Source organism: Eriocheir sinensis, chromosome 6 (assembly GCF_024679095.1).
Source record: "Eriocheir sinensis breed Jianghai 21 chromosome 6, ASM2467909v1, whole genome shotgun sequence".
Classification (NCBI taxonomy): Eukaryota; Metazoa; Arthropoda; class Malacostraca; order Decapoda; family Varunidae; genus Eriocheir; species Eriocheir sinensis.
The window spans coordinates 4,890,271-4,918,174 of record NC_066514.1 but is presented as its reverse complement, the minus strand read 5'-3'; the positions used below and the strand labels follow the sequence as shown (position 1 = coordinate 4,918,174).

The following is a 27,904-nucleotide window of genomic DNA, read 5'->3' as shown; positions in this document are numbered from 1 at the left end:
ATAGAAAATGGACTTTTTCTTGCAGCCTGGCATTTGACAACGGTGTGGTGGCCGTCTTGGCTCCCGTCCTGCTGCAGCCGCCCTCTGAGCTTCAAGAGGCAATGGAGGATATGATGCTGGTAGGTGCCCTAGGCTGACTGGGGCCGTGTGCAGTACAGCAGGAACGTTGGGTGGAGGGCGTGTGTCACACATCGTGAGCATGATGTTCCCCAGCGCTTCACGGAATGCGAAATGGGGCTCCTTGGCATCTTGCGGTTGCGGTCCTTACACACCATGCGGAAGATTATGTGCATTAGTGACTGCTGTGCTCACTAGGTACATCGCAAGCTTCTTCCACATCTTCCTGGTGGCACGGCATGGGCTGTACTTTGACTCAGGTAGTCGTTCAGGTCCACCCTCCCATGTTCTTATTGTATAGCGTAAACATTGATGTATTCATTTTCTTCAAACGACCGCTGGCTGTCACATTCTATCAGGTCAGCAGTCTCCTCGGTTGATAACATGAAGACATCCTTTGCATCCCTCCACCGCATTGCAACCAAATTGTCATCTCCATGTGTGGCGATGTAGCTGGACCTCCCCTTCTTGGACTTGCCTTTGGCGCACTTGAGCTCAGGAGGGAACTGATGACGATTTGACATGCAGATCCCTGTTGCGTCGTAACCATCAACAGTTCGCAAGTGCCAGAAGAGGTCGGGTGAGGTGTAAAACCTGTCCGTGAACACAGCGTATCCTTCATGCTTATTGTAGGGTGACTCGTCCAGCAGTGTAAGGACAACCTCATCCACAGTGCGGGAGGTTGTGTCGTGCAGTATAATGTTGGACAAGTATCCCGTACTTGTCTCCACAAGTTTGTATGACTTGATGTGATACTTGTGGGGCTTGTTTGGATTATACTGCCGCATGCTGCTGTTACCCTTCCACCCCATGCTCCCCTCATCGACAGATAGTTGATGAGTTTTGGCCTTGTATACGGAGAGGCATCTGTCTTTCAGCGTGTGGAGTAGTGGAGCTATACGGGCTGTTTTGTAAGCAATTGTGTCCTTTGGTGGAAGTGTCGAATTGTCTACAAGGTGAAAGTTGCTGTGGATGTGGTTGAAGCGTGAGTATGTCATGCATGATGAGATGACGTCATTTCTGAATGTAGAGTCGCATTTCCATGGTGTTCTGAGGCTGTGTGGCGGGCTTAGGCCGAGCAGTATCATGATGCCGATGTATGTGCGAGCCTCCGCGGGTGTTATGTCAGGTTTCACAGCAGCTTTCTTCTTCTGCCTGTAATACCTGTTGCTCTCTGTAGCGATGGTATCCCAGAAGTCATCGGGCACGAACAGCATCAGAGCTGCCAGTTCGTCGAATTCGTCAGGGATGTCCACTTGAATTCCTGGATTTGTGGGTTTGAAATCCAATGGACAAACATGGTGCTGCTCTTCCATCTTCTTCCATGGGATCCTAGGCCTCTTGGCCAAAGGCTGGACGAGTTTCCGTGTGTTACCTAAACCACCACCTCCTGTCTCCGATGGAATGTCAGTCCGTTTTTCGGCACGTGGGCGAGCTGATAATGGCCCAAAGTCATATTCGTTGTCTTCGTCGTCACTGGAGAAGGGCACACCCAATGGTGGATCACATGGCGAGGTAAGCGGTGGAGCAGAGGCAGATGGCAGAGCAGCAGATGGTGATGGTGAGGCAGGTGGCAGAGCAGCAGATGGTGATGGTGAGGCAGATGGCAGAGCAGCAGATGGTGATGGTGAGGCAGGTGGCAGAGCAGCAGATGGTGATGGTGAGGCAGGTGGCAGAGCAGCAGATGGTGATGGTGAGGCAGGTGGCAGAGCAGCAGATGGTGATGGTGAGGCAGGTGGCAGAGCAGCAGATGGTGATGGTGAGGCAGGTGGCAGAGCAGCAGATGGTGATGGTGAGGCAGGTGGCAGAGCAGCAGATGGTGATGGTGAGGCAGGTGGCAGAGCAGCAGATGGTGATGGTGAGGCAGATGGCAGAGCAGCAGATGGTGATGGTGAGGCAGGTGGTAGAGCAGCAGATGGTGATGGTGAGGCAGGTGGCTGAGCAGCAGATGGTGATGGTGAGGCAGGTGGCGGAGCAGCAGATGGTGATGGTGAGGCAGGTGGCAGAGCAGCAGATGGTGATGGTGCGGCAGGTGGCAGAGCAGCAGATGGTGATGGTGAGGGGCAGGTGGCGGAGCAGCAGATGGTGATGGTGGGGCAGGTGGCAGAGCAGCAGATGGTGATGGTGAGGCAGGTGGCAGAGCAGCAGACGGTGATCCGGTGGCAGGTGGCAGAGCAGCAGATGGTGATGGTGAGGCAGGTGGCAGAGCAGCAGATGGTGATGGTGAGGCAGGTGGCAGAGCAGCAGATGGTGATGGTGAGGCAGGTGGCAGAGCAGCAGATGGTGATGGTGAGGCAGGTGGCAGAGCAGCAGATGGTGATGATGGGGGCAGGTGGCGGGCAGCAGATGGTGATGGTGAGGCAGGTGGCAGAGCAGCAGATGGTGATGGTGAGGCAGGTGGCAGAGCAGCAGATGGTGATGGTGAGGCAGGTGGCTGAGCAGCAGATGGTGATGGTGAGGCAGGTGGCGGAGCAGCAGATGGTGATGGTGAGGCAGGTGGCAGAGCAGCAGATGGTGATGGTGAGGCTGGTGTCAGATCAGCAGATGGTGATGGTGAGGCAGGTGGCAGAGCAGCAGATGGTGATGGTGAGGCAGGTGGCGGAGCAGCAGATGGTGATGGTGAGGCAGGTGGCGGAGCAGCAGATGGTGATGGTGAGGCAGGTGGCAGAGCAGCAGATGGTGATGGTGAGGCAGGTGGCAGAGCAGCAGATGGTGATGGTGAGGCAGGTGGCAGAGCAGCAGATGGTGATGGTGAGGCAGGTGGCGGAGCAGCAGATGGTGATGGTGAGGCAGGTGGCAGAGCAGCAGATGGTGATGGTGAGGCAGGTGGCAGAGCAGCAGATGGTGATGGTGAGGCAGGTGGCGGAGCAGCAAATGGTGATGGTGAGGCAGGTGGCGGAGCAGCAGATGGTGATGGTGAGGCAGGTGGCAGAGCAGCAGATGGTGATGGTGAGGCAGGTGGCAGAGCAGCAGATGGTGATGGTGAGGCAGGTGGCAGAGCAGCAGATGGTGATGGTGAGGCAGGTGGCGGAGCAGCAGATGGTGATGGTGGGGCAGGTGGCAGAGCAGCAGATGGTGATGGTGAGGCAGGTGGCAGAGCAGCAGATGGTGATGGTGGGGCAGGTGGCAGAGCAGCAGATGGTGATGGTGAGGCAGGTGGCAGCGCAGCAGATGGTGATGGTGCGGCAGGTGGCAGAGCAGCAGATGGTGATGGTGAGGCAGGTGGCAGAGCAGCAGATGGTGATGGTGAGGCAGGTGGCAGAGCAGCAGATGGTGATGGTGAGGCAGGTGGCAGAGCAGCAGATGGTGATGGTGAGGCAGGTGGCAGAGCAGCAGATGGTGATGGTGAGGCGTGTGGCGGGCAGCAGATGGTGATGGTGAGGCAGGTGGCAGAGCAGCAGATGGTGATGGTGAGGCAGGTGGCAGAGCAGCAGATGGTGATGGTGAGGCAGGTGGCAGAGCAGCAGATGGTGATGGTGAGGCAGGTGGCAGAGCAGCAGATGGTGATGGTGAGGCAGGTGGCGGAGCAGCAGATGGTGATGGTGAGGCAGGTGGCAGAGCAGCAGATGGTGATGGTGAGGCAGGTGGCAGAGCAGCAGATGGTGATGGTGAGGCAGGTGGCAGAGCAGCAGATGGTGATGGTGAGGCAGGTGGCAGAGCAGCAGATGGTGATGGTGAGGCAGGTGGCAGAGCAGCAGATGGTGATGGTGAGGCAGGTGGCAGAGCAGCAGATGGTGATGGTGAGGCAGGTGGCGGAGCAGCAGATGGTGAGGCAGGTGGCAGAGCAGCAGATGGTGATGGTGAGGCAGGTGGCAGAGCAGCAGATGGTGATGGTGAGGCAGGTGGCAGAGCAGCAGATGGTGATGGTGAGGCAGGTGGCGGAGCAGCAGATGGTGATGGTGGGCAGGTGGCAGAGCAGCAGATGGTGATGGTGGGGCATGTGGCATAGCAGCAGATGGTGATGGTGAGGCAGGTGGCAGAGCAGCAGATGGTGATGGTGAGGCAGGTGGCAGAGCAGCAGATGGTGATGGTGAGGCAGGTGGCAGAGCAGCAGATGGTGATGGTGCTTGTGAGGCTGGTGGCTGAGCAGCAGATGGTGATGGTGAGGCAGGTGGCAGAGCAGCAGATGGTGATGGTGAGGCAGGTGGCAGAGCAGCAGATGGTGATGGTGAGGCAGGTGGCGGGCAGCAGATGGTGATAGTGAGGCAGGTGGCAGAGCAGCAGATGGTGATGGTGAGGCAGGTGGCAGAGCAGCAGATGGTGATGGTGAGGCAGGTGGCAGAGCAGCAGATGGTGATGGTGAGGCAGGTGGCAGAGCAGCAGATGGTGATGGTGAGGCAGGTGGCAGAGCAGCAGATGGTGATGGTGAGGCAGGTGGCAGAGCAGCAGATGGTGATGGTGAGGCAGGGTGCGGAGCAGTGGATAGGAGTCAAACGAGGAAGGCGGTGAAGCAGAGGCAGGTGGCAGAGCAGCAGAATGGCTCTCTTCATTCTCTTGCCCAGGCCGGACAATAAATGCTCGGAGGAGCCCTGACACCATGGGGTCCTCTTCCACGGACTCTTCAATGTTATCTTCAACGAGCCTCTCCTCTGCGATGATGTCCTCCTGGTCCTTCATCCACGCCTCCTCCACGGCCTCGGCAGTTCGTTCGCTGAACTTCGCTGTCACTCGCATGGACCATGTTCCTGATTTCCCACGATTTTAACTTCCTGAATTTAGGCATTGTAGCATCAGATAAGGTCACACACAGTACAATATTTCACTTTCTCTGAAAAAGTTAGTAGTTTCACTTTTCACTAGTTTATAGAATTATTTCACTGCTGTTTATACTTGTCCTTTTAATTCGAATAATTCACAATCTGTGAAGGAGAAAAATAAACAAAGGCTAGTATATGGTGTGATAAAGAAGCATAATACATGAAACAATCATAAAAAAATATAATAGTAATAATAATAATAATAGTAATAATAATAATAATAATAATAATAATAATAATAATAATAATAATAATAATAGTAATAGTAATAATAATAGTAATAGTAATAATAATAGTAATAATAATAATAGTAATAATAATAATAATAATAATAATCATAATAATAAAGAAGCATAATACATGAAACAATCATAAAAAATTATAATAGTAATAGTAATAATAATAATATTAATAATAATAATAATAATATTAATATTAATATTAATAGTAGTAATAATAATAATAATAATAATAATAATAATAATAATAATAATCATAATAATAATAACACGTTACACTGTACCCATTCGGGGACAGAAGCGCACGTACCCAAACACCTGTACTGTCCACTACCGGGTACACACAATGTGCACGGAGGCCGCAGCTTGGCTACTGGACCCGATCGGGAACACTAAGTGCGCGCACCCACACACCTCTCCTGTCCACAACCGGGACCAGACTTGAGTGTTTGAGATCCGGTAAATTTCAAAGCCTCCTCTCTCTTCACTGGTACCTCCCATCTAGGGTTGCCGTATACCACCAGATAGAGCTCGTCGAGACACATATTTTGGTATCTGGCAACCCTGGCTTCTGATCATACACTTAAACATCTGCTGTCCACAACCGGGTACAGTTCCCGTTCACTTGTAGGGGTCACCCTTACTCCCTCCTCCTTCGTGTCATACTTAACACGCTACCAAAATTCTTTTTTTCCTCTTCATTAACACAGACACGAGGAGAGAGTAGGGTTGTCAGTGTAGTTTAACGTTCTCCTGGTTGTCTTAGACTCCATTCCACACCACGAATTGGTTTCGCGGTTATTTCTTTTATTATGGTTTTTAGTTTTGTTTTCTTGTGAACCCCCACACACTCAGTGGTGCCTTAAATGAAAAGCAGGAGAGCCGAGGGCACCACATACGAACCGCAAACAGAGGACTTGCATCGATATAGTCTGGTCATACTCGAACGATCTATAGCCTTTCAGATTATCATATTTCATCTCATTCAGGTATGCAGAAAGTGACATACGACTCTGCAAGTGTCTATACATTAGGAGCTGTTTCCTTTGCTATGGAAAAAAAAATTAAAAAAATCAAACATAAATATCCACCAAAAACGTCTAACATGTGTGGTGTGACTGTCAAGCTGTAAATTCTCTCTCTCTCTCTCTCTCTCTCTCTCTCTCTCTCTCTCTCTCTCTCTCTCTCTCTCTCTCTCTCTCTCTCTCTCTCTCTCTCTCTCTCTCTCTCTCTCTCTCTCTCTCTCTCTCTCTCTCTCTCTCTCTCTCTCTCTCTCTCTCTCTCTCTCTCTCTCTCTCTCTCTCTCTCTCTCTCTCTCTCTCTCTCTCTCTCTCTCTCTCTCTCTCTCTCTCTCTCTCTCTCTCTCTCTCTCTCTCTCTCTCTCTCTCTCTCTCTCTCTCTCTCTCTCTCTCTCTCTCTCTCTCTCTCTCTCTCTCTCTCTCTCTCTCTCTCTCTCTCTCTCTCTCTCTCTCTCTCTCTCTCTCTCTCTCTCTCTCTCTCTCTCTCTCTCTCTCTCTCTCTCTCTCTCTCTCTCTCTCTCTCTCTCTCTCTCTCTCTCTCTCTCTCTCTCTCTCTCTCTCTCTCTCTCTCTCTCTCTCTCTCTCTCTCTCTCTCTCTCTCTCTCTCTCTCTCTCTCTCTCTCTCTCTCTCTCTCTCTCTCTCTCTCTCTCTCTCTCTCTCTCTCTCTCTCTCTCTCTCTCTCTCTCTCTCTCTCTCTCTCTCAAGGTATATTGTTACAAGAGGAAAGTCCACACATCCTTCGGACCGCCAGATTCGAAGTCTCAGCTCTGTGCAACTTTTGGTCAAATGAGTCTCCCTTGAGTGTCTCTCTCGTACACTGTAATTTAAACTAATTATAATAGTTAACCATTTAACAAGCTATATAGCAAAGTTTCTGATTAACTAACTCGTAGATTAACGAAGTAAACAACTAAGTTACTCATTAACCCGGTAGCAGCGACGGGCCAAATTTGTGGCTTCACCATGTAGCATGACGGCCAAATTTGTGAAAGCTTCACCGTAGCGCGACGGGTAGCAGCGACGGGACAAGTTTGTGCCAGGATATAAACCTTCCAAAATAGATGATGCATAAACTGATCACAAATGCTTTGATATGTATTATGAAATGGTTTGTGTGAGGGGTGATGTTTACTCATTTTTCTCGCTTAGAGGAGCCTTTAAGAAACATGATCCCTGCAGCTACCAGGTTAAACTAATTATAATAGTTAACCATTTAACAAGCTATATAGCAAAGGTTCTGATTAACTAACTCGTAGATTAACGAAGTAGGTCACTAAGTTACTCATTAATAAGCCAACCAAATCAGTAGCTAAAGAACCAAGTAACTTTTAAGCAAATTAAGTACTCAGCTCTTAGCTAGCTAACTACTATGTATTTTTAGTAACGAAGTAAATTAATAAATCCATCTGCTTGACTTACTTCTTTGCTCGCTTGTACGTACTGAAGCCTCGGCAGTTCCTTGTCCTTGGCGCCGATCATATCTTTTTGACATTCGGTCCTCGGCCTGAACTGTTGAGAATAAGAGAGGGGAAGGGGAATCATGGTCCACAAGGTAAACATGAGGGAGAGAAGAGCAGTGCTTTAAGTCTCTCGGCCCGATACCTGGAAGCTCAGCTCTCCAAACAACGTGAAAGCCTTGTTCAGTGGTAGCTACAACCAATACTATTACTATATCTACTACAACTACTACTACTACTACTTTTACTACTACTACTACTTCTACTACATCACTGGTATTATGACCATTACTATCTACTTCCACTACTACTACTACTACTATTACTACCACTACTACTACTACTACCATCACTACTACTATAACTACTAATACTACCACTATACTACTTCTAGCACAAATACTTCAACAACAACAACTACTACTACTACTACTATCATCACCAACACTACTACTACTACTACTACTACTGCTGCTGCTGCTGCTGCTGCTGCTGCTACTACTACTAATATAGGTGTGGAAAGTGAGAGAATATGTCCTCAGAGATAATGCTGTACTACTCTCTTCTGTTAATTGAAGCAAAGAGGAAACGAAGAGGAGAACAAAGTGTTTATGATCTGCATGCCGCACCCCTCCCCTCCCCTGTATATGCCTCATCAAAAAGAAAAAGTAGAAAAAAAGCTCGCTAACTGTTGCTTCCACACAGCGAAAAGCATACAGTGCCCAAAAGAGAGGTCAATTTCGTATGGAGAGGTGTCTTGATACACTCTACTTGAAAGAGGTCAAGTCATAGGCAGGAGGAAATACAGACGAAGGAAGGCTGTTCCGGAGTTTACCAGTGAAGGATCTAAAGAATGAAGATGCTGGTTAACTCTTGCATAAGGTGTTTGGACAGTATAGGGATGAGCTTGAGTAGAAAGTCGTGTGCAGCAGCAGGGGCCTGAGAGATGGGAAGGCATGCAGTTAAGAGGTTCAGAAGACCAGTCAGAGTGAAAATATCGATAGAAGATGGCGGCGGAATTTAAGAAGTAGTAGGCTGTCAGTAAGAGGAGGGGAGCTTATGAGACGAAGAGCCTTAGACTCCACTCGGTGTAAAAGAGCTGTGTGAGTGGAGCTTCCCCACACGTGAGATGCATACTCCATACGAGGGCGGACAAGGCCATTGTATATGGATAGCAACTGTGCGGGTGAGAAAAACTGGCGGAGACGATACAGAACGCCCAACCTCGAGGAAGCTGATTGAGTGAGAGAGGAGATGAGTAGTTTACAGTTGATATTCTGAGCTAAGGATAGACCGTGGATGTTTAGTGTTGAAGAAAGTGACAGCTGGGTGTTGTCAAAGAATAGGGGATAGGCGTTTGGAAGATTGTGTCGATTGATATGTGGAGAAACTGTGTTTTTGAGGCGTTGAAGGACACTAGTTCTTTTTGCCCCAATCGGAAACAATAGTAAGGTCTGAGGCTAAGCGTTCTGCAATCCAACTTAGAATCGTTTAGTTTCTGGTGGGTGGATCTTCTATTAAAAGAAGTTGAGTAATGCAGAGTAGAGTCATCGGCGTAGGAATGGATAGGACAGTTCGTTTTGGAAAGGAGATCATCAATGAACAATAGGAAGAGTGGGAGATAGGACAGAGCCCTGCAGGACACCACTGTTAATAGGTTTAGGGGAAGAACAGTGACCGTCTACCACAGCAGAAATAGAACGGTCAGAAAGGAAATTGGAGATAAAGGTACAAAGAGAAGGATAGAAACCGTAGGAGGGTAGTTTGGAAAGAAAAGATTTGTGCCAGACCCTATCAAAGGCTTTTGATATGTCCAGCGCAATAGCAAACGGCTAAGAGAGGATGTCTAAAGCCGTGTCCACACTATCGAGCATGCTCGACGGGCAAACAGTGATACCAGATCACAATAGGTAGTGAGAATGAGGGTTGATGACGTCAGAAGCGGGAAAACCACAGGCAGGGATCTGGCAACAAAGAGTGCTACCAGATGTAGTTTAGCCCACAATATCTACTCCTTCACCGGGCAAAGACTGGCGGGCAAAGTTGTAAACTGATGAGTGGTGTCAAATACAGGTTCATGGTTCAGTTTCACTCTGACCCTGCTGAAGAGTGGGGTGCGGGACCTGTCTCACCATGCCGAACACCGTCGAGAGGAAGAAAATAGCCTTGTGTGGGATAATTCTTGGCGTGTGTACACTTGTAGAAGGACCGCCAGACATGCTGATATGCACATAACACTTTGAATGTGAGATATATTCCTACTTAATTCCGAGGAAACGTTTAGTGTTTCGCATCATACCAGTCGAAACAGTTTCTGGTGTTTCCTTCAAACTCACTCACAGACAGTTGCCCGCTCGTTTGCCCGCAGTCTCCTCGCTTCTGACGTCACCTTCGTGCCTGCCACTCACCCTCCTTGCTTATGTATTGGAACGGGATCTGGTATCACTGTTTGCCCGTCGAGCATGCTCGATAGTGTGGACACGGCTTAAGAGTCAGTTAAGAAGGCAAGGAAATCACCAGTAGAACGCCTCTTGCGGAATCCATACTGGCGATCAGATAGAAGATCAGAAGTGGAGAGGTGCTTTTGAATCTTCCGGTTAAGGATTGATTCAAACGCTTTAGATAGATGAGAAAGTAAAGCTATAGGACGGTAGTTTGAGGGATTGGAATGGTCACCCTTCTTAGGCACAGGCTGTATGAAGGCATACTTCCAGCAGGAAGGAAAGGTAGATGTTGGCAGACAGAGTCGAAAGAGTTTAACACGGCAGGGGGTCAGCACGGAAGCACAGTTTTTAAGGACAATAGGAGACACTCCATCAGGTTCATAAGCCTTCTGAGGATTGAGGCCAGAGAGGGCATAGAAAACATCATTCGTAAGAATCTTAACAATAGGCATAAGGGAGTCAGATGGGGGATGAGTAGGAGAAATATGCCCAGAATCGTCCAGAGTGGAGTTTTTAGAGAAAGTTTGAGGGAAGAGTTCAGCCTTAGAGATAGATGAGATAGCGGTGCTGCCGTCAGGACTAAGGAGAGGAGGGAAAGAGGAAGAAGTGAAGTTGGAGGAGATGTTTTTGGCTAGATGCCAGAAATCCCGGGAAGAATTAGAAAAAGCAAGGTTTTGGCATTTTCTATTAATGAAGGAGTTTTTGGTAAGTCGGGGAATAGATTTTGCACGATTCCGGGCAGAAATGTAAAGATCATGGTTTGCAGGAGTGCGAAGGCTCTGGTACCTCTGGTGAGCTGCCTCTCTATCTTTGATATATATATATATATATATATATATATATATATATATATATATATATATATATATATATATATATATATATATATATATATATATATATATATATATATATATATATATATATATATATATATATATATATATATAGATATATAGATATATTATTATGATAAGCTACCAAAGCCTCCCTTCAGGGTGCAGATACAACAAGTTGAACCGCACAAAATGCAAAAAGGTACTGGAGAAAAAGCAAAGGGAACGAATAGTTAAGAAACTGTCCAGTCAACGCCAAAAGGAGGAATAATAAAATTACTGTTTGAAAAAGACATTCACACGAGACTTAAATGTAGAAATGTCTGCAGAAAGGACAATTTCTTTGGGTAACTGATTCCATACACTTGTCAACGATGGAAGAAAACATCTTGAGAATTGTGTCGTACCAAAATTCATAGGATTAAAAGCAAGACCGTTTTGACTAAGAGCAAACCTCGTGACCCGGGCAGGAGTAAAAGGATCAGGCAAAACATTGTGAAAGGGATGCCGATTATTCTTTAAAATGGTAAGGGCACCAACTTGACGCCGATGATCAAGACCAAGAACAAGTGCCGGAGTAATAAATTTAATTAATTTGATAGCTCTGTCAAGTAACTCTGAATGGCAATTGGCAGCAGACATCCAAACAGGAGCACAATACTCAAAGCGGGGCAAAATGAATGCATAAAAAGATTTTATTACAGTTGAGTCACAGACAAATATTTTGAAGCACTAATGAAGTCTTCTGTGCAACAGTGGAAGACATGGAACGGATGTGCTTCTCAAATGTCAGTTTAGAATCAAGAGTGACTCCCAACAAACGAATACTAAAAACATCCTTAATCTGTTCACCAAAAATATGCAAACAAGGATGAGGTGGATTCAAGGTACGGGATCTACTAATGGTAATGGAATGCGTTTTATTAGCATCAATCTTTATGCCCCAAAGTTGACATCAAGCGGTGATCATTGCCAAGTCCCTATTGAGAGATGCAGCAACTTCACCTCTGTTGCTAGGAGAGTGAACAGCGGAGTATAGAGTTGTATCATCAGCATATGAAATAAGCTTATTTTCGAGGTTAATGCCCAAGTCAGAAATAAGGAAGAAATAAAGGTCCAAGGACACTGCCCTGAGGAACACCAGAAACAACAGGCAGAGAAGCAGAGCAGGCCCCATCAACAGCCACACACTGTAATCGATTATCAAAAAATTCTTTAAAAATACTGAGAAGACTTCCACCAATACCAAGGAGTTGTAGTTTATAAATTAGAGCCCTGTGATTCACAACATCAAAAGCAGAACTAAAATCAATAGCAACATCTCGAGACTCATGCCCACGATCCAAACGAGACTGCAGGTCATGAGACAGAGTCAAGAGAGCCTCACATGTTCCCAAACCATTACGGAATGCGAACTGAGAATCAGGTAACCGACTGAAATTATCACAGTATATGGAAAGCCGTTTAACCAAAAGCCTCTCAGAGATCTTAGAGAGGATAGGAGTAGTAGAAATTGGGCGGTACTCAGTAGGAAAAGTTGAAGCTGAGGCTCCCTTCGGGATGGGGGGGGGGGGGGGAGAGAGAGAGAGAGAGAGAGAGAGCGAGAGAGAGAGAGAGAGAGAGAGAGAGAGAGAGAGAGAGAGAGAGAGAGACTCAACGTGATAAACAGTCAATTAAGAAAATGTAGATGTCAGGGAAGAGGGAAAAAAGTGGAGAGATTGAATTAGAACCTCTTCCGGAGTAGAATAAATCGCACTAAAACTGACAGAGGTGAACATCAACGTTAGGAAGGGCCTTCTTCCTGCCTTTCACTTTTAACAACAGATGATGATAATGATGATGACAGGAGTGACGCCCTTACCCAGACCCTGTAGGTGCAGCCCGGGAAGACTTGTTGGTGCCAGTGTGCCGTGAAGACAATTGTGTCAAATGGCTCCTCCGTGCCACCCGTCAGGACCAGAGAGCTGCAGTTCCCGCTCTTCAAGGAGATAAAACATAGATGAGTTATAATAGTAATGACGAATTGAATATTACCCGGCATAAGGTTTGATGAGATATAGGCCTGTGTGTCATCAAACCATATGTCAGAATGGTCATAGCTACATCCCATCGAGCTGACGTTAGGTGGCAGAGTGAGTCTCGACACACATGGGGGAGACAGCGGCAGACACCATCTAGACAGTCTTTCAATAATAATAATAGTGATGATAATAATAATAATAATAATAATAATAATAATAATAATAATAATAATAATAATAATAACAATAACAATAACAATAATAATAATAATGATAACAACAACAATTCTAAAAAAAACAAAACAATAATACTGGTACTATACAATAATAACATCACCATCAAAAGCCGCTCCCAATAATGACAATGTTACCTAATAGTACAAATAATGTTCATAATAGTGAGCTTGCCCCACTGAATTAGAATTACATTTTTCGCCAGTGTTCGTTATCGTGACACACTGCTGTCAAATATATGCAGGGGGTAAAAGGTCCACGTGGGAAAATATCCATAGGGGAGCTTTGTTGAGAAAACCTAAGTCTATACACACCAAGTCAAATCACTCTGCTTCAAAACTGCGACCGGTACGCGCAGGAGGCGGTTTTGGGGCGGAGCAGCGGGATGACGTCACTTGGAGCCCCCCCAAAATACCCGCCAGTTCAGGGGTGACTAAAGTTGGGACCGTATGTGCACTCTGGATGTGCATTCTCGCCTTCTTTCATCGCGCGTTCAGGCAAGCCACTGACGATAAAATATGTCTTTTTATTGTGCTATTGCGTGACTGTACTTCCAACGCCTACAAACGGCGGTGTGGGGCGTGAGGAGGGCATGTTGAAGTGATTGATTTAAATTAGTACGCCTTTCTTCGTTTTCTCTAAATCCCTGTTTCTATATTCTCTAGTTTGGCTCCAAGCAACGTCACGCATAAACCACGCCTCGGCCGTGTCTCCTCCCACAAACCTGCGTATGACTTGACTTGGTGTATATAGACTAAGGAGAAAACGTCCGCGGCTGAAATGGTCCAGAGGAGAATACGTGTTGCTCCCGACCACAAGACATCCCACCAAGACAGGACGAGTGAAGCACATACCTCCCCCACACTTTACGCCACTCTTAATCTTAGAACCGATTTCACAGTCCAATACAGTGTCTTCGTAACAGCCCGAATCAAACTACAGAATCCCATTCACTCCAAAATGGTGAGGTCTTCGATGCCACACTAAATACACAAGACTTTTCCTGTATAGTTTCATCAAATTTGTGAACTTAAATATAAACACCAGACACTATAAATGGAAATTTCGAAGGTTCTGGTATTGGTTTGGGAGCTTACTAACCAATCATGGGGAACTGTGAAACTGGCCCTTAATCCCATAGCCCGGCAAACTGAGCAGCGTAATACCACGGTAATTGTAGTACTCCTGTTGGTCCTCTATCCTCTCCAAATAAGGACACTCATCCCCCTTTTCCAGTCAAGAGGAATGGTACCGGACATGGCAAACAGTACCGCATACAACCCATGGATCATTGCTTCACTCCCGACTTTCACCATCTCCGCATTGAAATTACAGACCCCAGCCTCCTTTCCACCCTTCATATATCCTCACAGTCTGTCTCACCTCTGCAAGAGAGGGTGTAGTTTCGTCTTAATGGATCAGCAGCCGTCATCTGCAACCCAGCTAGAGGGAGTTGTCAGCTTGGGAGCTCTGCCATGTACGACTGCCCAGAGTACTCGGCCCAACGAGCCCGGTGCCTATCCGCATCTGTTACTATCTGACAATCAGGCATTCGGATAGTACTCGTCTGAGGTGTGGATTTAAAACGGAGCTTACTTCAGAGCTCTGAAGGCAGGCGTAAGATCGTTTGCATTTTGTAAACATTCGACATCATCTGCAAGATCTCTGACGTACCTCTCCTTATCCCTCCTCAGAAGGGTAGTAGTCCTTCGTGACAGAGTCCTGTATCACTCCGAGTCCCCAGCCAGCCTGGCAGCACGACTCTCTTCTTTATTCTCCCGTGTCTCCTTCGTGGGGACTTCATTCCTAGACCTTGAACGCTCTCCAGTGTACTCCTCGGCCGCTTTGATAATTTCACGTTTAAAGGTATCCCACAACTCTCCAGGGTCCTCTAGAGGGCCAAGCACTCTAAAACCGATTTGAAACTGCCAGTGCATACTCCTGAACACGCGCCTGGTCCCTTAGTTTCTCAAGATGTAACCCCGGAGGGTTGCATCTTGAGATTTTCTTGGAACTGATGCGTAGGTATCCTCAGTTTTGCAACAACAAATCTGTGGTCGGTTGCAAAGAAATCAGCACTTCGGAAAACTCTAAAGTTTTGGAGAATCATCCAACGATTTTTTAAATTTACGGCAAGGGAGGCAGCTCAATGGCAAAAACGAAAACAACAACAAAAAATCCGCAAGACGCTGCTCCGAAGAGAAGCAGAAAAAAACAAGAGGCCAAAAGAAAGGTCAATTTCGGGTGAAGAGGTGTCGTGATACTTTCCTCTTGAACGAGTTCGAGTCGTAGGCAGGAGGAAACATAAACGAAGGAAGGCTGTTCTAGAGTTTACCAGTGGAAGGGATAAAAGAATGAGATGCTGGTTAACTCTTGCATAAAGGACCTGGAGAGAATAGGGATGGGATTACTTTTCTTTGGCACACCGTCAGCTCTCTCTCTGTGCCAGCATTATGCACTGAAGTCGCCCAAGACTATGAGCGTGTTTCATGGACGACACTGGTCAACTATAGAGTAGGGTTCAGTGAAAATAGGAGTAAAAAATCAAATAACAGATTTATTGGATGTAATACCTATATGTATACCAGAGCTGGGATTCTGTAGAAAAAATCTACCACCGGTATCGGTAGTCGGTAGCGAGCCGCGTCCAATCGGTATCGGTAGATCGGTAGATTTTTCAGAAATCTACCGATCGGTATAGATTCGGTATCGGTAGATTAAAAAACTTTTTTAATGTAAAATAAAGTTTAAAAAAGGAAAATCACTTGAAAAGTTAAAAGCACAAAACGATTAAGTGCTGCTGCCGCGGCGGGTGGACTTAAAAACACTGCCACTTAAAACACTAGGCGATGAGGCTGAGCACGTTGTCGAGAGCGTAGGAGCTAGAGCGTAGGTGTAGGCTACTCGCGTCGGCAGGCCAAACAAGAGTGGGGCTCCCGCCAAAACTTTTGGCGGGAGCGAGAATCTGCTAGGTCGTGGCTGCCTCTGATTGGCTGAGAACGCCCAGAACGGCCGGTGATTGGCTAAGCGTGATGACGTCAAAGTAATACCTGGAATTTCCTGCTAACTGCTTCCCATAGATGCGCTCGAACGTGTTGAAACTTGTCCGTTTCATTTTGCCGGGGTCGTCTTCTCTTAAGTCTTAATAAAAAAGTCCCGCGCTCGCTTTTTCAATCTACCGATACCGATTGACTGCCAATCATGCGATCGGTAGCGGTATTCGGTAGTTTCTTCAAAATACCGAATGATCGGTATCGGTAGCAGTAATCTACCGCCGGTAGTACCGATCCCAAATGTCAATCGGTAGTCCCAGCTCTGATGTATACCCAAAGTTGCCAATGCTATTACTCAATAATGATATGAAATTATACTGAAACAGGATTAAATCTTCTGCCCTTTACCATCTGTTTTTTTTTTATCAACCTGTGACACAAATGACACAAATCCTTGACACTCATTGCGTTATACATTATAATATGCTACGTACAGGTGTACATGATACAATATGCACTATGAGCAGATGACCCAATATGTGCAGCTTAACCCGTCCGCTGCGATTGGCACGTTTTATGCCTTCACTGGTAGCCTGGTAACATATAGTCCCAGGTCTTTCTCTGCCTCTGTGGTGGGTAGTGGAGTGTTTCCCAAGTGGTACTGGTGTGCTGGATTTCCCCTCCCAAGGTGCATGACTACATTTTGCTTCATTGAATTGTAGCAGCCACTTTTTGTTCCATTTCTGTAGCTTGGTGAGGTCTTCTTGTAGGAAATCCACAGTCAAGGGGTTAAGCCGCAAGTGCAACAATGATCAACAAATCTGAGAAGTTACTGTGTGGTGCGATATTCATATTCTTCCTCGAATAAAGCCATCCCTTGCTTCTTGTTCAGCAACAGCTATTAGTGGCAATGTGACTGCCTTTACGCACCCATCCACTACTTGTGAATGACAGGGAAAACGTGGACTTTCAGTAGCATGAGTTGTTTTGTTACGAGCTACACTTTCCAAGTCAGCGTCGGAGATAGACTTTGTGATTGGAGGTTCAGTCAAGACACACGTCTGCCAGTCAATCAAATCAATGTACTTTTCGGCATTGAGATTGAGAGATGGTATTTAAACACATCTGATACAACGGTGATGCGTCTTGGAGGCTCGAGTTCGCATGATTCGTCGAACGCCCAGCTCCCTGGTATCTTGTCGCTCGTCGGTTACCATGGTCATCGAAATGTTCTCACGGTGGCCAAAGTAACCATTTCGCTAAATCACTGGATCATCTACAGCTTTCATATCTTATGACAGGTAGCGTGACATCCAAATCTACATCCACAGGTGCTTAACCTGTCCGCTGCGATTGGCACGGATTTCGTCTTCACTGGTAGCCTAGTTACATATGCTCCCAGGTCTTTATGTGTCTCTGTGGTGGGTAGTGGAGTGTTTCCCATGCGGTATTGGTATGCTGGATTTCCCCTCCCAAGATGCATGACCTCACATTTTTCTTCACTAAATTGGAGCAGCCACTTTTTGTTCCACTCCTGTAGCTTGGTAATGTCTTCTTGTAGGAAATCCGCATGCAATGGGTTAAAGTCATCTCTTCATGAAGGTTTGGGCGTGATCGTGAACCAGACTGGAGCATAAACCTTCAGAATGAATTCAGCAATTGTTTTGAGATGATCGCTAGGTCTTTCTGTCGCAACTCACAAGCGCAGAACTCGATTGGCCAGTGTGACCCAACGAGTTTTCCAGGCTGACTGCGTGACAAAGAACCGATTTCACAGTCCAACACAGTGTCTTCGTAACAGCCCGAACCAAACTATAGAATCCCATACAATCCACAATGATGAGGTCTTCGATGCCACACTAAATACACAAGACTTTTCCTGTATAGTTTCATCAAATTTGTGAACTTAAATATAAACACCAGACGCTATAACATGGAAATTTCGAAGCTTCTGGTATTGGTTTGGGAGCTTACTAACCAATCATGGGGAACTGTGAAACTGGCCCAAAGAGACAGAGTAAATGCCAGTGATTACTGCTTACCAAAGACACCTCTCCTCCCGAAATTGACCTATCTTTCGGCCACCTCTTTTGATTTTTTTTTGTAGGAGCAGCGAGTAGCGAGCTTTTTTTTTATTATTGCTTCCTTTTTTTGTGCCCTTGAGCTGACTCCTTTCTTGTAAAAAAAAAGTAAATGCTGCTGATCCGAACTCAAATCTTCAACGTTGACATCCGGAAATTCACATATTATCGGGTCTAAGGCAACAGTTGGCATATCCTCACAATTTGCCAATAAAAAACGATTGACCCTGAGAAACTTCATGGTCTTTTCGTGCAACCATCCAAATGTTCGAATAAATGACGCTGAGGAAGATCATTTACATGGACAAGGCAAAAAAAAAAAAAAAAAAAATTGCAGAAGACGTTTGACATGTTCTAAAAGGAGTCTTATAACACCGCCCTTCTTCCCTGTTTTCACTGCAGTGCCGTCAAATCATATTGCCACCAGCTTCTGAGCGTATATATATATATATATATATATATATATATATATATATATATATATATATATATATATATATATATATATATATATATATATATATATATATATATATATATATATATAGTTGTTTTTACGTCGTGGCCTATTGCGCTGGTAGCCTTCTTCCCGGTGGATCCTGATGGTCGGCCCAAGGCTTCTTTCCGGTGGGGCCTGATGGTCGGCCCAGCCCGTTCTGGCGCAGGCGAGTGTTTATAGTGGCGCCATCCTGCATTGGCTCATGCTGCCCTCCCGGAGCTCATCTTTACTCCTAGAATTTAGAGTCCGGGTTGATAGGTGGTCTTCTGGACAGCATGTGGGTAGTTTTAAGCCACTCGGCGGCGGCTGAAAAATCCCATCGAGCGGGGATTGAACTCGCGTCGTCCTGAACGCGGCGCCGTCACGCTATCCATTCAGCCAAGAAAATGGATGATGGCCAGGTTTATGCTTGCAGAACTGCCACTTTGAGTTTTAGGGTCATATTCTTAAACCTTTCGGGGTCCAAGCACATACATTTATCAAGGATTTCATAGGATTTGTGGGCATTTCTAAAGATAACTTTATGACCCAGGTGGTAGTTTGACAAGGTTTCTGCACCATGAACGTAAAGAACCACTCATGGGGACGTGTTTAATCTCTCTCTTGGCCTTTAGAAATGAGTGATGTAAGGAAGGGAGCGTTTAAGAATGCCAACCTTAGTCCGTCCGCTGCGATTGGCACGGATTTTGCCTTCACTGGTAGCCTGTTAACACATACTCCCAGGTCTTTCTCTGCCTCTGTAGTGGATAGTGGAGTGTTTCCCATGTGGTATATTGGTGTGCTGGATTTCCCCTCCAAATTTGCATGGCTTTACATTTTCCTTCACTGAATTGTAGCAGCCACTTTTTGTTCCAATCCTGTAGCTTGGTGAGGTCTTCTTGTAGGAAATCCGCAGTCAAGGGGTTAATGTGACCGACATAGTTGGAGCCAGACTCATGTATCAGTGATAAGTGTTCCTCCACAGTCACTCCCCGGGTAAGCTGTGCCGTCAACTGTTTCGAGTCAGTGCCTTATCCTTTTCGCCATCATAATAGAGGCCCTGTTTTTCAGCAGTAAAACTTGCCGCTTCAGCACGAATGACTTCACGATACTTCTGCCGTTCTCTTTTAACTTTGATTCTGTCGATGACATCACTGCAGTCTTCAGATGTCACTATGCCATAGAACTATTCTATTAGCTTCATTTTCCTTTATATCTCCCTTACTGTCCGTTTACTTCCCGTACCGCTCTACCTTCCACTACTCTCTTTTCTCCACTTCATCTTCCCTATCTCCTTCATTTTTTCCGTTCCTGTACCACTCAACCCCTTCCTCTACTCTCTTAGCTTTACGTCTTCCAAAACTGCAGTTACAATCTCTGTCACTGATCATTCAGAAACTGCGTGTAAAGGGCAGAAAATGTTGGCTTTAGAATGCAAAATTTTACATGCAAGCTAGGTCGGACAAATGGCAACTTTTAGGGGCCTTACATGTCACAATTCAACTTTTATTTTCTCACTCCACACCACTATAGGGTCGAGCTTGGCAGAGAACACCTCTTATCTTCTCAAGTTCACACTATCTCCTCAAGTTCACACATTTAGGTAGGGGAGTTCACTGCAATAAGAAATACGAAGCCCAAGGTGTGCTTCAACCTCACCAGCATCATACGCTCATCAGTCGGAGTAACCCGTGCAACGAAGGATTGCAGTCGGCTAGAAATGGCTATAGCTATTCCTTTGAGACGGGCACCATCGCTCTGGCCTGACCAGTGGTAGGTATAACCACAACTATTGAACTCTCCATTGCCAAGTCTCCTCGTCTAAAAGAGCACCACTATGTCCGCTCTCAACCTTCTGAGCTCAGCTGACTGATGGCCGCGATGGGGTAATTGCTGCTCCTCCTTGAGGTTAACCCGGTAGCTGCGGGGATAATGTTTCTTAAGGGCCCTTCCCTCTAAGCGAGAAGAATAAGAAAAAAAATCATCATTCACGCAAACCAATTCATAATATATATCAACGCATACGTGATCAGTTTATGCATCATCTATTTTGGGGGTTATGTCTTGCGAAAATTTGGCCCGTCGCTGGTACATGGTAAAGCCACAAATTTGGCCCCTCGCTGCTACCGAGATGTTCCAGGCACACACACGGAGGGCTCGCCGGAGGTTAACCCCGGACCTGGCTCCTCGAGCGTGTCTCGTCTGCACCACCATGGCGGTCCCCAAGAAAAGGGTGTGGGTGTGGTTGGTGAGGCACTGATGCTCTCCTACCCCCCCCTCCAGCCCTGTCAAAGTACTGGATGCCATAAACGTCTTGAGGAAGAATTCACTCTCCTACGCTCCAACCCACCACTAAAGCCCGGTTCACACTGTGCCGACTCTGGGGCACGACTACCCACGACTCTAGGGTACACGAGGTCTTGGGTGTTGCTGTGAAAGGGTCGGGCATGTCTTGAAAGATGTTTTGAGACTGTTGCCGAATGCTGCGCCGACGTCGTGACGGGAGTCTGGAGTCGTGAGGGTTAGCACGACATGCTGGCAACTAGTTGGCCGAATGTCCCAGACAGTCGGCAAGACACCAAGACCCCCATAAAACCTCCCCCCTTCTTGCAGCGTGGGAACCAACTTGTCAAATGGAAAAGTCGCCGGGTTGTCGTGGCCCAGAGTCGCCACAGTGTGAACGGGGCTTAGGCCCTGCAAAAAGAGGCTGTTCGTTGGGCCTATAAGCCCAACCGCCCAAGGGGTAGCAGGAGGATATACGCAGCCATCACCTGATATAGTGGTGGATGTTTGGCTCATGGTCACCCAAGACGCGACCTAGATGATATACCTCTCTGAGCCAGGAAAGGCCGCCCATCTTGGCTAGAATAAGGGACCAAAGAAGTGTGTAACAGGCCGCAGCACATGTCTACGGCATCGCTCAGCCTCCAGGACTCCCGTCTCCCAGCCATACAGGCTGGGAGACGATACTCACGGGAAAACTGTGGGCGCACTAAGGTTAGGGGCATGCCATTCCGTTCTGGATGTGGCGCGTTCAATGGAAAGAATTATTCAGAAAGAGGGAAAGAAGGACACAGCTCGCGGTGGTTGAGTGCACTGCGTTACTCTACCAGATAAGTCTGCCCTCAGTTTAGGAAACTTACCTTGTTTTGACTGGCATCCTCGAGCTTGAGCATGTAGATGGGAATCCCGGCCACTGGCTTGAGGTGGAGCACCGATGTGTTGCCTTGTTGTTTCCTGCACAGAGAACATTTATTTTTTATGCCTAAGGAACAAACCAAAAACAAAACAAAATTGCAAATAAAAGAGCCGGCAAGGAGTTCACAAAGAAAACGCTGTCACAAAAAACACAGCAGGACTCCGAAATCATGATTTTTATCTTATTTGAGGCGTTTTTATATTCCCTTGTTGACATGGTTTAAGCCACAGAAAGGAAGACTTGCAGAGAAAGAGGGACTGTTTCAGTGAAGCTGCTCCGCAGTATATCAGTGCCACAAATGAAAGAATAAAGATGATTGTTAGCTTTTGCATTGAGAAGTTGAACAGCTTAGAGATGAAAAGTTGGAAAGTTTCATTTAGTCGGCGCAACATCTGTGATCATATGCCGGAGAGAGACAGGAGGGGGAAGGAATTATAGGAGAAGGGAACAGACCCCAGATGGGACACAATTCCCGATTAATACCTGGTACCCATTCACTGCTGGGTGGACAGGGGCGTAGGGTATCGGAAAAGCCGCCGAATTTTTCCACTCCGCCCGGAATCGAACCCGGCTCTCTCGACAGAGCCGAGTGTGCTAACCTCTGCACCACGAAGCCCCCCAGCTTAGAGATGAACTGCATGGAAAACTGCGTGGCTGCAGAGAAGGCTGTTCTAGAGTTTATCAGTGAAACGAATGAAAGAATGAAGATGCCTGTTAACTCTTGCATTAAAAAGTTAGACAGCAAGGAGACGAGCTGGAATATAAAATGAGGTACGGTGAGGCAGTGGAAAGGTTGGGAGGTGAGTGCAGTTACGTAGCAGGTTCAGAAAAGTAATTAAGACGAAAATAGTAATACACATTAGGAGACAACACTTACTACTGCAGTGTCAACAGAAGGATGTCTGTTGTAGAGTTTGGAGGACCACAATTCTTTGCATTCCTAGTGCATGCAAAGGGCCGTTCAAAAATTACGTACCGCCTAAGGGGAGTCGGGGCATGAGCGTTGTGAGCGTGGCATGGAAGGGGGGAAGGGTTCAGACATAATTGCATAGCGTTTTCGGATTTTAAAATTTTTCAAGAGATGGGCTTGTAGAATGACGAAAGAGCTTGTAAACATTCTACAACAAACTAATACATTTTGGTTCACATGAATATGGTAGTTAAAGTCTTTGAGTTTTATTTTGGGTATAAGATAACTCTTAGATTATCGCAAACTAAAACTAGTCATTGTTGTCGGATTTCAGTTAAACGACCTAAACAACTGTCAGCCCACTCCTGCCTCTCCCACACCGGACTCTCTCTTCAGGTGAGAGTACTCGAATGGTTCCCACCACTGTTGATCTTGGTATTTCCTGTTTACCGGCTGTATCCACAAGCTCCTCATCGTGCCATTCGGGGAGGCGGTGGCTGAATGGATAGCGTGACGGCGCCGCGTTCAGGACGACGCGAGTTCAATCCCCGCCCGGTGCCACCAAGCTGGGATTTTTCAGCCGCCGCCGAGTGGCTTAAAACTACCCACATGCTGTCCAGAAGACAACCTATCAACCCGGACTCTAGATTCTAGGATTAAAGATGAGCTCCGGGTGGGCAGCATGAGCCAATGCAGGATGGCGCCACTATAAACACTCGCCTGCGCCAGAACGGGCTGGGCCGACCATCAGGCACCACCGGGAAGAAGCCTTGGGCCGACCATCAGGATCCACCGGGAAGAAGCCTAACGGCGCAATAGGCCACGACGTAAAAAAAAAATTAAATAAATAAATAAAAATTCAAGTTCAGTTGTTTCAAGTACTTGATTGCACACAATAGCTCACTCTGACGACATGCTGTAAGGGTTAAGGGCCTCGAAGTGCCTCTCTTCCTTCCATCGTGCAGAATTGTCAGTGCATAGTCAACGAGACCACGGACGCTTTGTAGAGGTCAAACGCGACACAAATACATTTATGGGGTTGTTCCTAGAGTGACGGGCATCCATAGTCATACGGCATGTCTCTGGAGATATGGCGTGGTTTGTGGGCTGGCAACGGTACCTTTCCCAGCTGACAGGTGACAAACAGTGGAGCAAACTGCTGCTTTAGAAAATCAGCTAAAACACCATCATCTGATTGTGCAAATATCATTGGTCCTTTACAAGTGAGAAATAGTAGTTCCTTGGTGGTGAGCAGCAAGATGTGTCTTTGCACTTACTAGCTGAAGCGCACATTCTGACCCTCCCTGACATGCTGCTGGCGCCAGTAGGGGGTGGGGTGGCGGGTCATCTGGTGTTACACAATTTTCTAGTGGGTTTGAACATGTGTTAAAGGCATGACAAAGGCGGGAGGGGTCAAAATAACCAAAAAAAGATTGATTTTTTAATGACCCCCAAACACGAGCAATTACTATCTGCCCCAAACAGTTAAAGTAGCAGCGGGGATCATGTCTTTTAATGGTCCCTCCAAGCGAGAGAAATGAGAAAAAAATCACCCCTCACATAAACCATTTCATAATATATATCAAAGCATTTGTGATCAGATTATGTATCATCTATTTTGGGGGTTTATATCATGGCACAAATTTGGCCCGTCGCTGCTACCGGGTTAAACTGATTTATTTCTTCTGAATGGAATCAACTTCTACAAAAACTTCGAGGCTTTTTCAACGGGTAAGACTCACCAGGATGTGGCTTCAACCGTAAATTCTCTGCTGAAAAAGGTCACGTTGGCCAGGCTGAGCTCGGAAGACGTGTACTTCAAGCTTCTTTCTCTCCAAAAATATCCTGATATAGCGAAGCAATCCTCGCCCCGAAGGTCTTCGGTGAGGCAGTGTGTCCCGCCCTCCTCCTGTGCGAGAACAAATGGTGATTATTTTAATACGTCTCCGCGACTCTGTTAATTAAAAGCAATGCTCACAGCTCGAGCCCCGTCACGCCGTTCTTTTAGGCCATGTTATGACACGGTTTCCTGATGCGCTGATCCTCTCAAGGGAAAATAATCTGTCTGATTACCGACACTTTATTACGGGTGAATGGCTAACAAGAAAAACCAATGACGTAGTAGCACACATCATGCTGTCTGTTTACATGAGTTAGAGGTCGAGGAACGAAGGCGCCGACAAAAGGCGAGCCTTGTGTTTGACAGAGGCGCTGCGACGTTCTGTAGCAGTGGCTGTCAGCCTTTTTCCCTCGTGCCACCATCAAGTTAAACATCTTTGTGTGGCACCGCGGGTCAGTAGTCGAGTAGAAAATGTTCCCAGGAAAACTTGGTGGCCATAAGAGTATTAGTAATGATAATAATAATAATGCTGATAATAATTTTGACAATAATAATAATAGTAATAATAATAATAATAATAATAATAATAATAATAATAATAATAATAATAAAAGTGTTAATAATAATGTAAAAATTAATGATAATAATAATAATAATAATAATAATAATAATAATAATAATAATAATAATAATAATAATAATAATAATCATAATAATTATAATAACTAGACGCATAGCACTCGGAGAGTGCACACCTCCGCCAAAGATCGTCCTGAAAATTGGTATGGGCATCAATTGTGATCCTCTGCATCATATGGAAGCATTTGTTTCGAAATTTGATGAAATTCTATTTTTTTAAACTTGTTAGCGATTTTTAAGTGTTTTTTTTGTTGTGTTTTTGTTTAAGGCGCGAACTGTTATCTCACGTGAGGTCCGGTATACCGTTGCCTGCTTTCACAAGTTGATTGTAGTAAGGTGAGATAACACAATAGCCTTTTTCGTTAAGTGATGTGTGGCCGAGCGGTAGCCGTTATAAGTTCACTTTAGTTCACTTTAGTTCTCTTTAGTTCTCTCTCTCAGGTTGATACAAATACCAAATGTATTTTAACTATATTAACAGTTGTACTACATAAGGTTTACAGTTTACGTGAGCGAGACGCACGAAATCAGAGACAGCCACACCGCTGCAGGGCGCGGGGCGGCAGAGCACCGCTCGCCTGCCCGTCACCCGTCTTCTCTCCTCTTCTCTGCGTTGTTCGCCTGTTTTATTTGCTTGTAGTTCGTCCGGAAGGGTGTGGGTTCCGGTTGATGACTGTTGATGAAAGTCATCATTTGCTGATCCTAGTGTCAGTTCATCACAGCTTCCCACGGCCAAAAGCACGACGTGTTGTTAGACATCCTGTTGTGCGACACCGACCGGGTGTCGCCACACGTACAGTCATACATACACATGTACATTATAATATACACATTACATCGCTCGGTTCTCTAAAAGTCGCGACCTCGCGACTCACCCGACCTTTAAAAGCAGTGTACCTACCCATGTTACAGTCGCACAATGTGTACTAGTTAAACGAGGTCCTGTTATTGCTTAAAAAATATATATATACAAGTCAGAGCCCGCCTAACGATACAGCATCGGGAAATGCCAATGATAATAAAAATAATCATGGAAGTAACAAGAAATGGGCAAAGTACATACAGGGCGAGGTAAACAGGGCTAGAGTCGTGGACATGGAAGCTTAGTACTTTTCCGAGAAAACAAAATAATAGCTCGAAAAATTATTTACTTGATACATCCTAGTAAAATTAAATTGACTAAACTGTCATTAGGATACATGGTAATGGAGCTATTTGGAATAGTAAAAAGAAAAAGGAACAATCCTTGAAGAAGATCTGCTACACACGGAACCTTCGAGTCACACCTGGTCACAAAACTGTCGCAGAGAAACGCTCATCCGTTGCGTGACAATTAATTGCCAGTGTCGTTACCCTCGGCACGCCTTCGAGACGGGTGGGGTTTACAACAATAGATAAGGTTGTGTGAAAAGAGGTAATGTTATCCGTAGAGTCTCCTATTAATTACAATGTGATAACAAGGACAAGTCTGGAGAACCTTAGAAGCATCCGCAGTCAGCACCACTAACTCCTAATACTCCGTTTTACAGGTCTACAGTACTATAAAAGAAAATCCTGTCACTAAGTTGTGAAGTCACTGTTATAACAAATCTCACAGAAATATATAATTCCAGCATAATTGATTAAAGTAATTCCAGCATTAATAAACATCAAATGACAAAGACAAATTTCCACCTATCCCTCGATCGTAGCGAACGTGGATGACTGACATCTTTGACGCCAAAAATAATTCCCGTAACGGGTAACAGTGGTATGTCAAGTAAGGGTAAGTAAGACTTGTCTGCTTACTTCCAAAGCTTACAGATATTCACATGCTGGTTACGATAAAAGCTAGGGACAGCATCTGCTCAAGTTAAGTCTGTCAGTGCAGAGAAAAAGTATGTGTTAAGCAGAAGCACATGAGGTTCAAGGTTAAATTGTACCTATCCCTATGTTAGTCTACACCCTCGGTTATTACGGTTCCAATTGAATTAAGAAGACTGACTGCCTTGCATCAACTCAGCAATAAAAGAAAATAGTGGGTTAGAGTGAAAAGTATTACTCAAACACTCCCCTTCTCGCATGAAAAAGATGCAGGCAAAAGCTTAGGAACCAAACATAAATTAGTAGATGCGAGGATGCAGGTTATAGTCGTGTGGTGGAAAGATACACAAAGCAGCGTCAGGCTGAACCTCAAGCCGGCGCTAGTCTTCGGAGACGATCACTATGCACCATTCTGTGCAAAAAAAAAATCGTAAAGCTCAAATTTCCAACCACCTATTTATCTGACTATTTCTGCCTAAACCACGGGTAAAAGAACACACCAAGGAATTTTTGATTACCGCTGGTGACACCCAAAAAGGTTTAGGTCAGAGGGTCGCGAAGGCCCCCTCCCCGACGAACGTGTCGACGGCAAACGAAGCTTCAAAAAGGACCCAAAATTACTTTAAATGCCATAAAAGTTGGCTGATAAAACCGTGTAGGTTGCCAGTGGGGCTGTAGTCAAGGGATACTGCACTCCTTCGAAGAGGAACTTTAAGGACAATCATGTACACAAGGAACTCTAGTAATAATCTAGCATTAGCTACAGAAATGGTTTCTCCATCTGTCTAGTTTTCCTGTTTAAAACACGAGATCAAATCAGTAGATAGCTTATAGGC

At 45.9% G+C, this 27,904-nt stretch overlaps 3 protein-coding genes across 3 annotated transcripts in view; 1 reads left to right on the top strand and 2 right to left on the bottom strand.

The window, feature by feature from the left end:
• Nucleotides 1-407: 407 nt before the first annotated feature.
• Nucleotides 408-1,433, bottom strand: LOC126986847 (piggyBac transposable element-derived protein 4-like). Its single transcript, XM_050843291.1, has one exon. The coding sequence runs from the start codon at nucleotides 1,431-1,433 to the stop codon at nucleotides 408-410; it is 1,026 nt and encodes a 341-aa protein (XP_050699248.1).
• Nucleotides 1,434-1,649: 216 nt separating this feature from the next.
• Nucleotides 1,650-4,566, top strand: LOC126986842 (uncharacterized). The gene is made up of 7 exons (XM_050843282.1): nucleotides 1,650-1,951; nucleotides 2,317-2,415; nucleotides 2,680-2,976; nucleotides 3,010-3,141; nucleotides 3,373-3,438; nucleotides 3,537-3,866; nucleotides 4,360-4,566. The coding sequence occupies exons 1-7, from the start codon at nucleotides 1,655-1,657 to the stop codon at nucleotides 4,564-4,566; spliced, it is 1,428 nt and encodes a 475-aa protein (XP_050699239.1). The 5' UTR covers nucleotides 1,650-1,654.
• A 341-nt stretch (nucleotides 4,567-4,907) lies between these two features.
• LOC126989312 (uncharacterized) overlaps nucleotides 4,908-27,904 on the bottom strand; it is a 42,817-nt gene continuing 19,820 nt past the window's right edge. The window contains exons 4-8 of the mRNA XM_050847954.1: nucleotides 24,529-24,695; nucleotides 21,821-21,914; nucleotides 12,732-12,848; nucleotides 7,553-7,642; nucleotides 4,908-4,976 (exon numbers count right to left, since the gene is read on the bottom strand). Coding sequence (XP_050703911.1) covers nucleotides 4,956-4,976; nucleotides 7,553-7,642; nucleotides 12,732-12,848; nucleotides 21,821-21,914; nucleotides 24,529-24,695 — 489 coding nt within the window. The 3' untranslated portion in view covers nucleotides 4,908-4,955. The remainder of the gene's footprint in view (nucleotides 4,977-7,552; nucleotides 7,643-12,731; nucleotides 12,849-21,820; nucleotides 21,915-24,528; nucleotides 24,696-27,904) is intronic.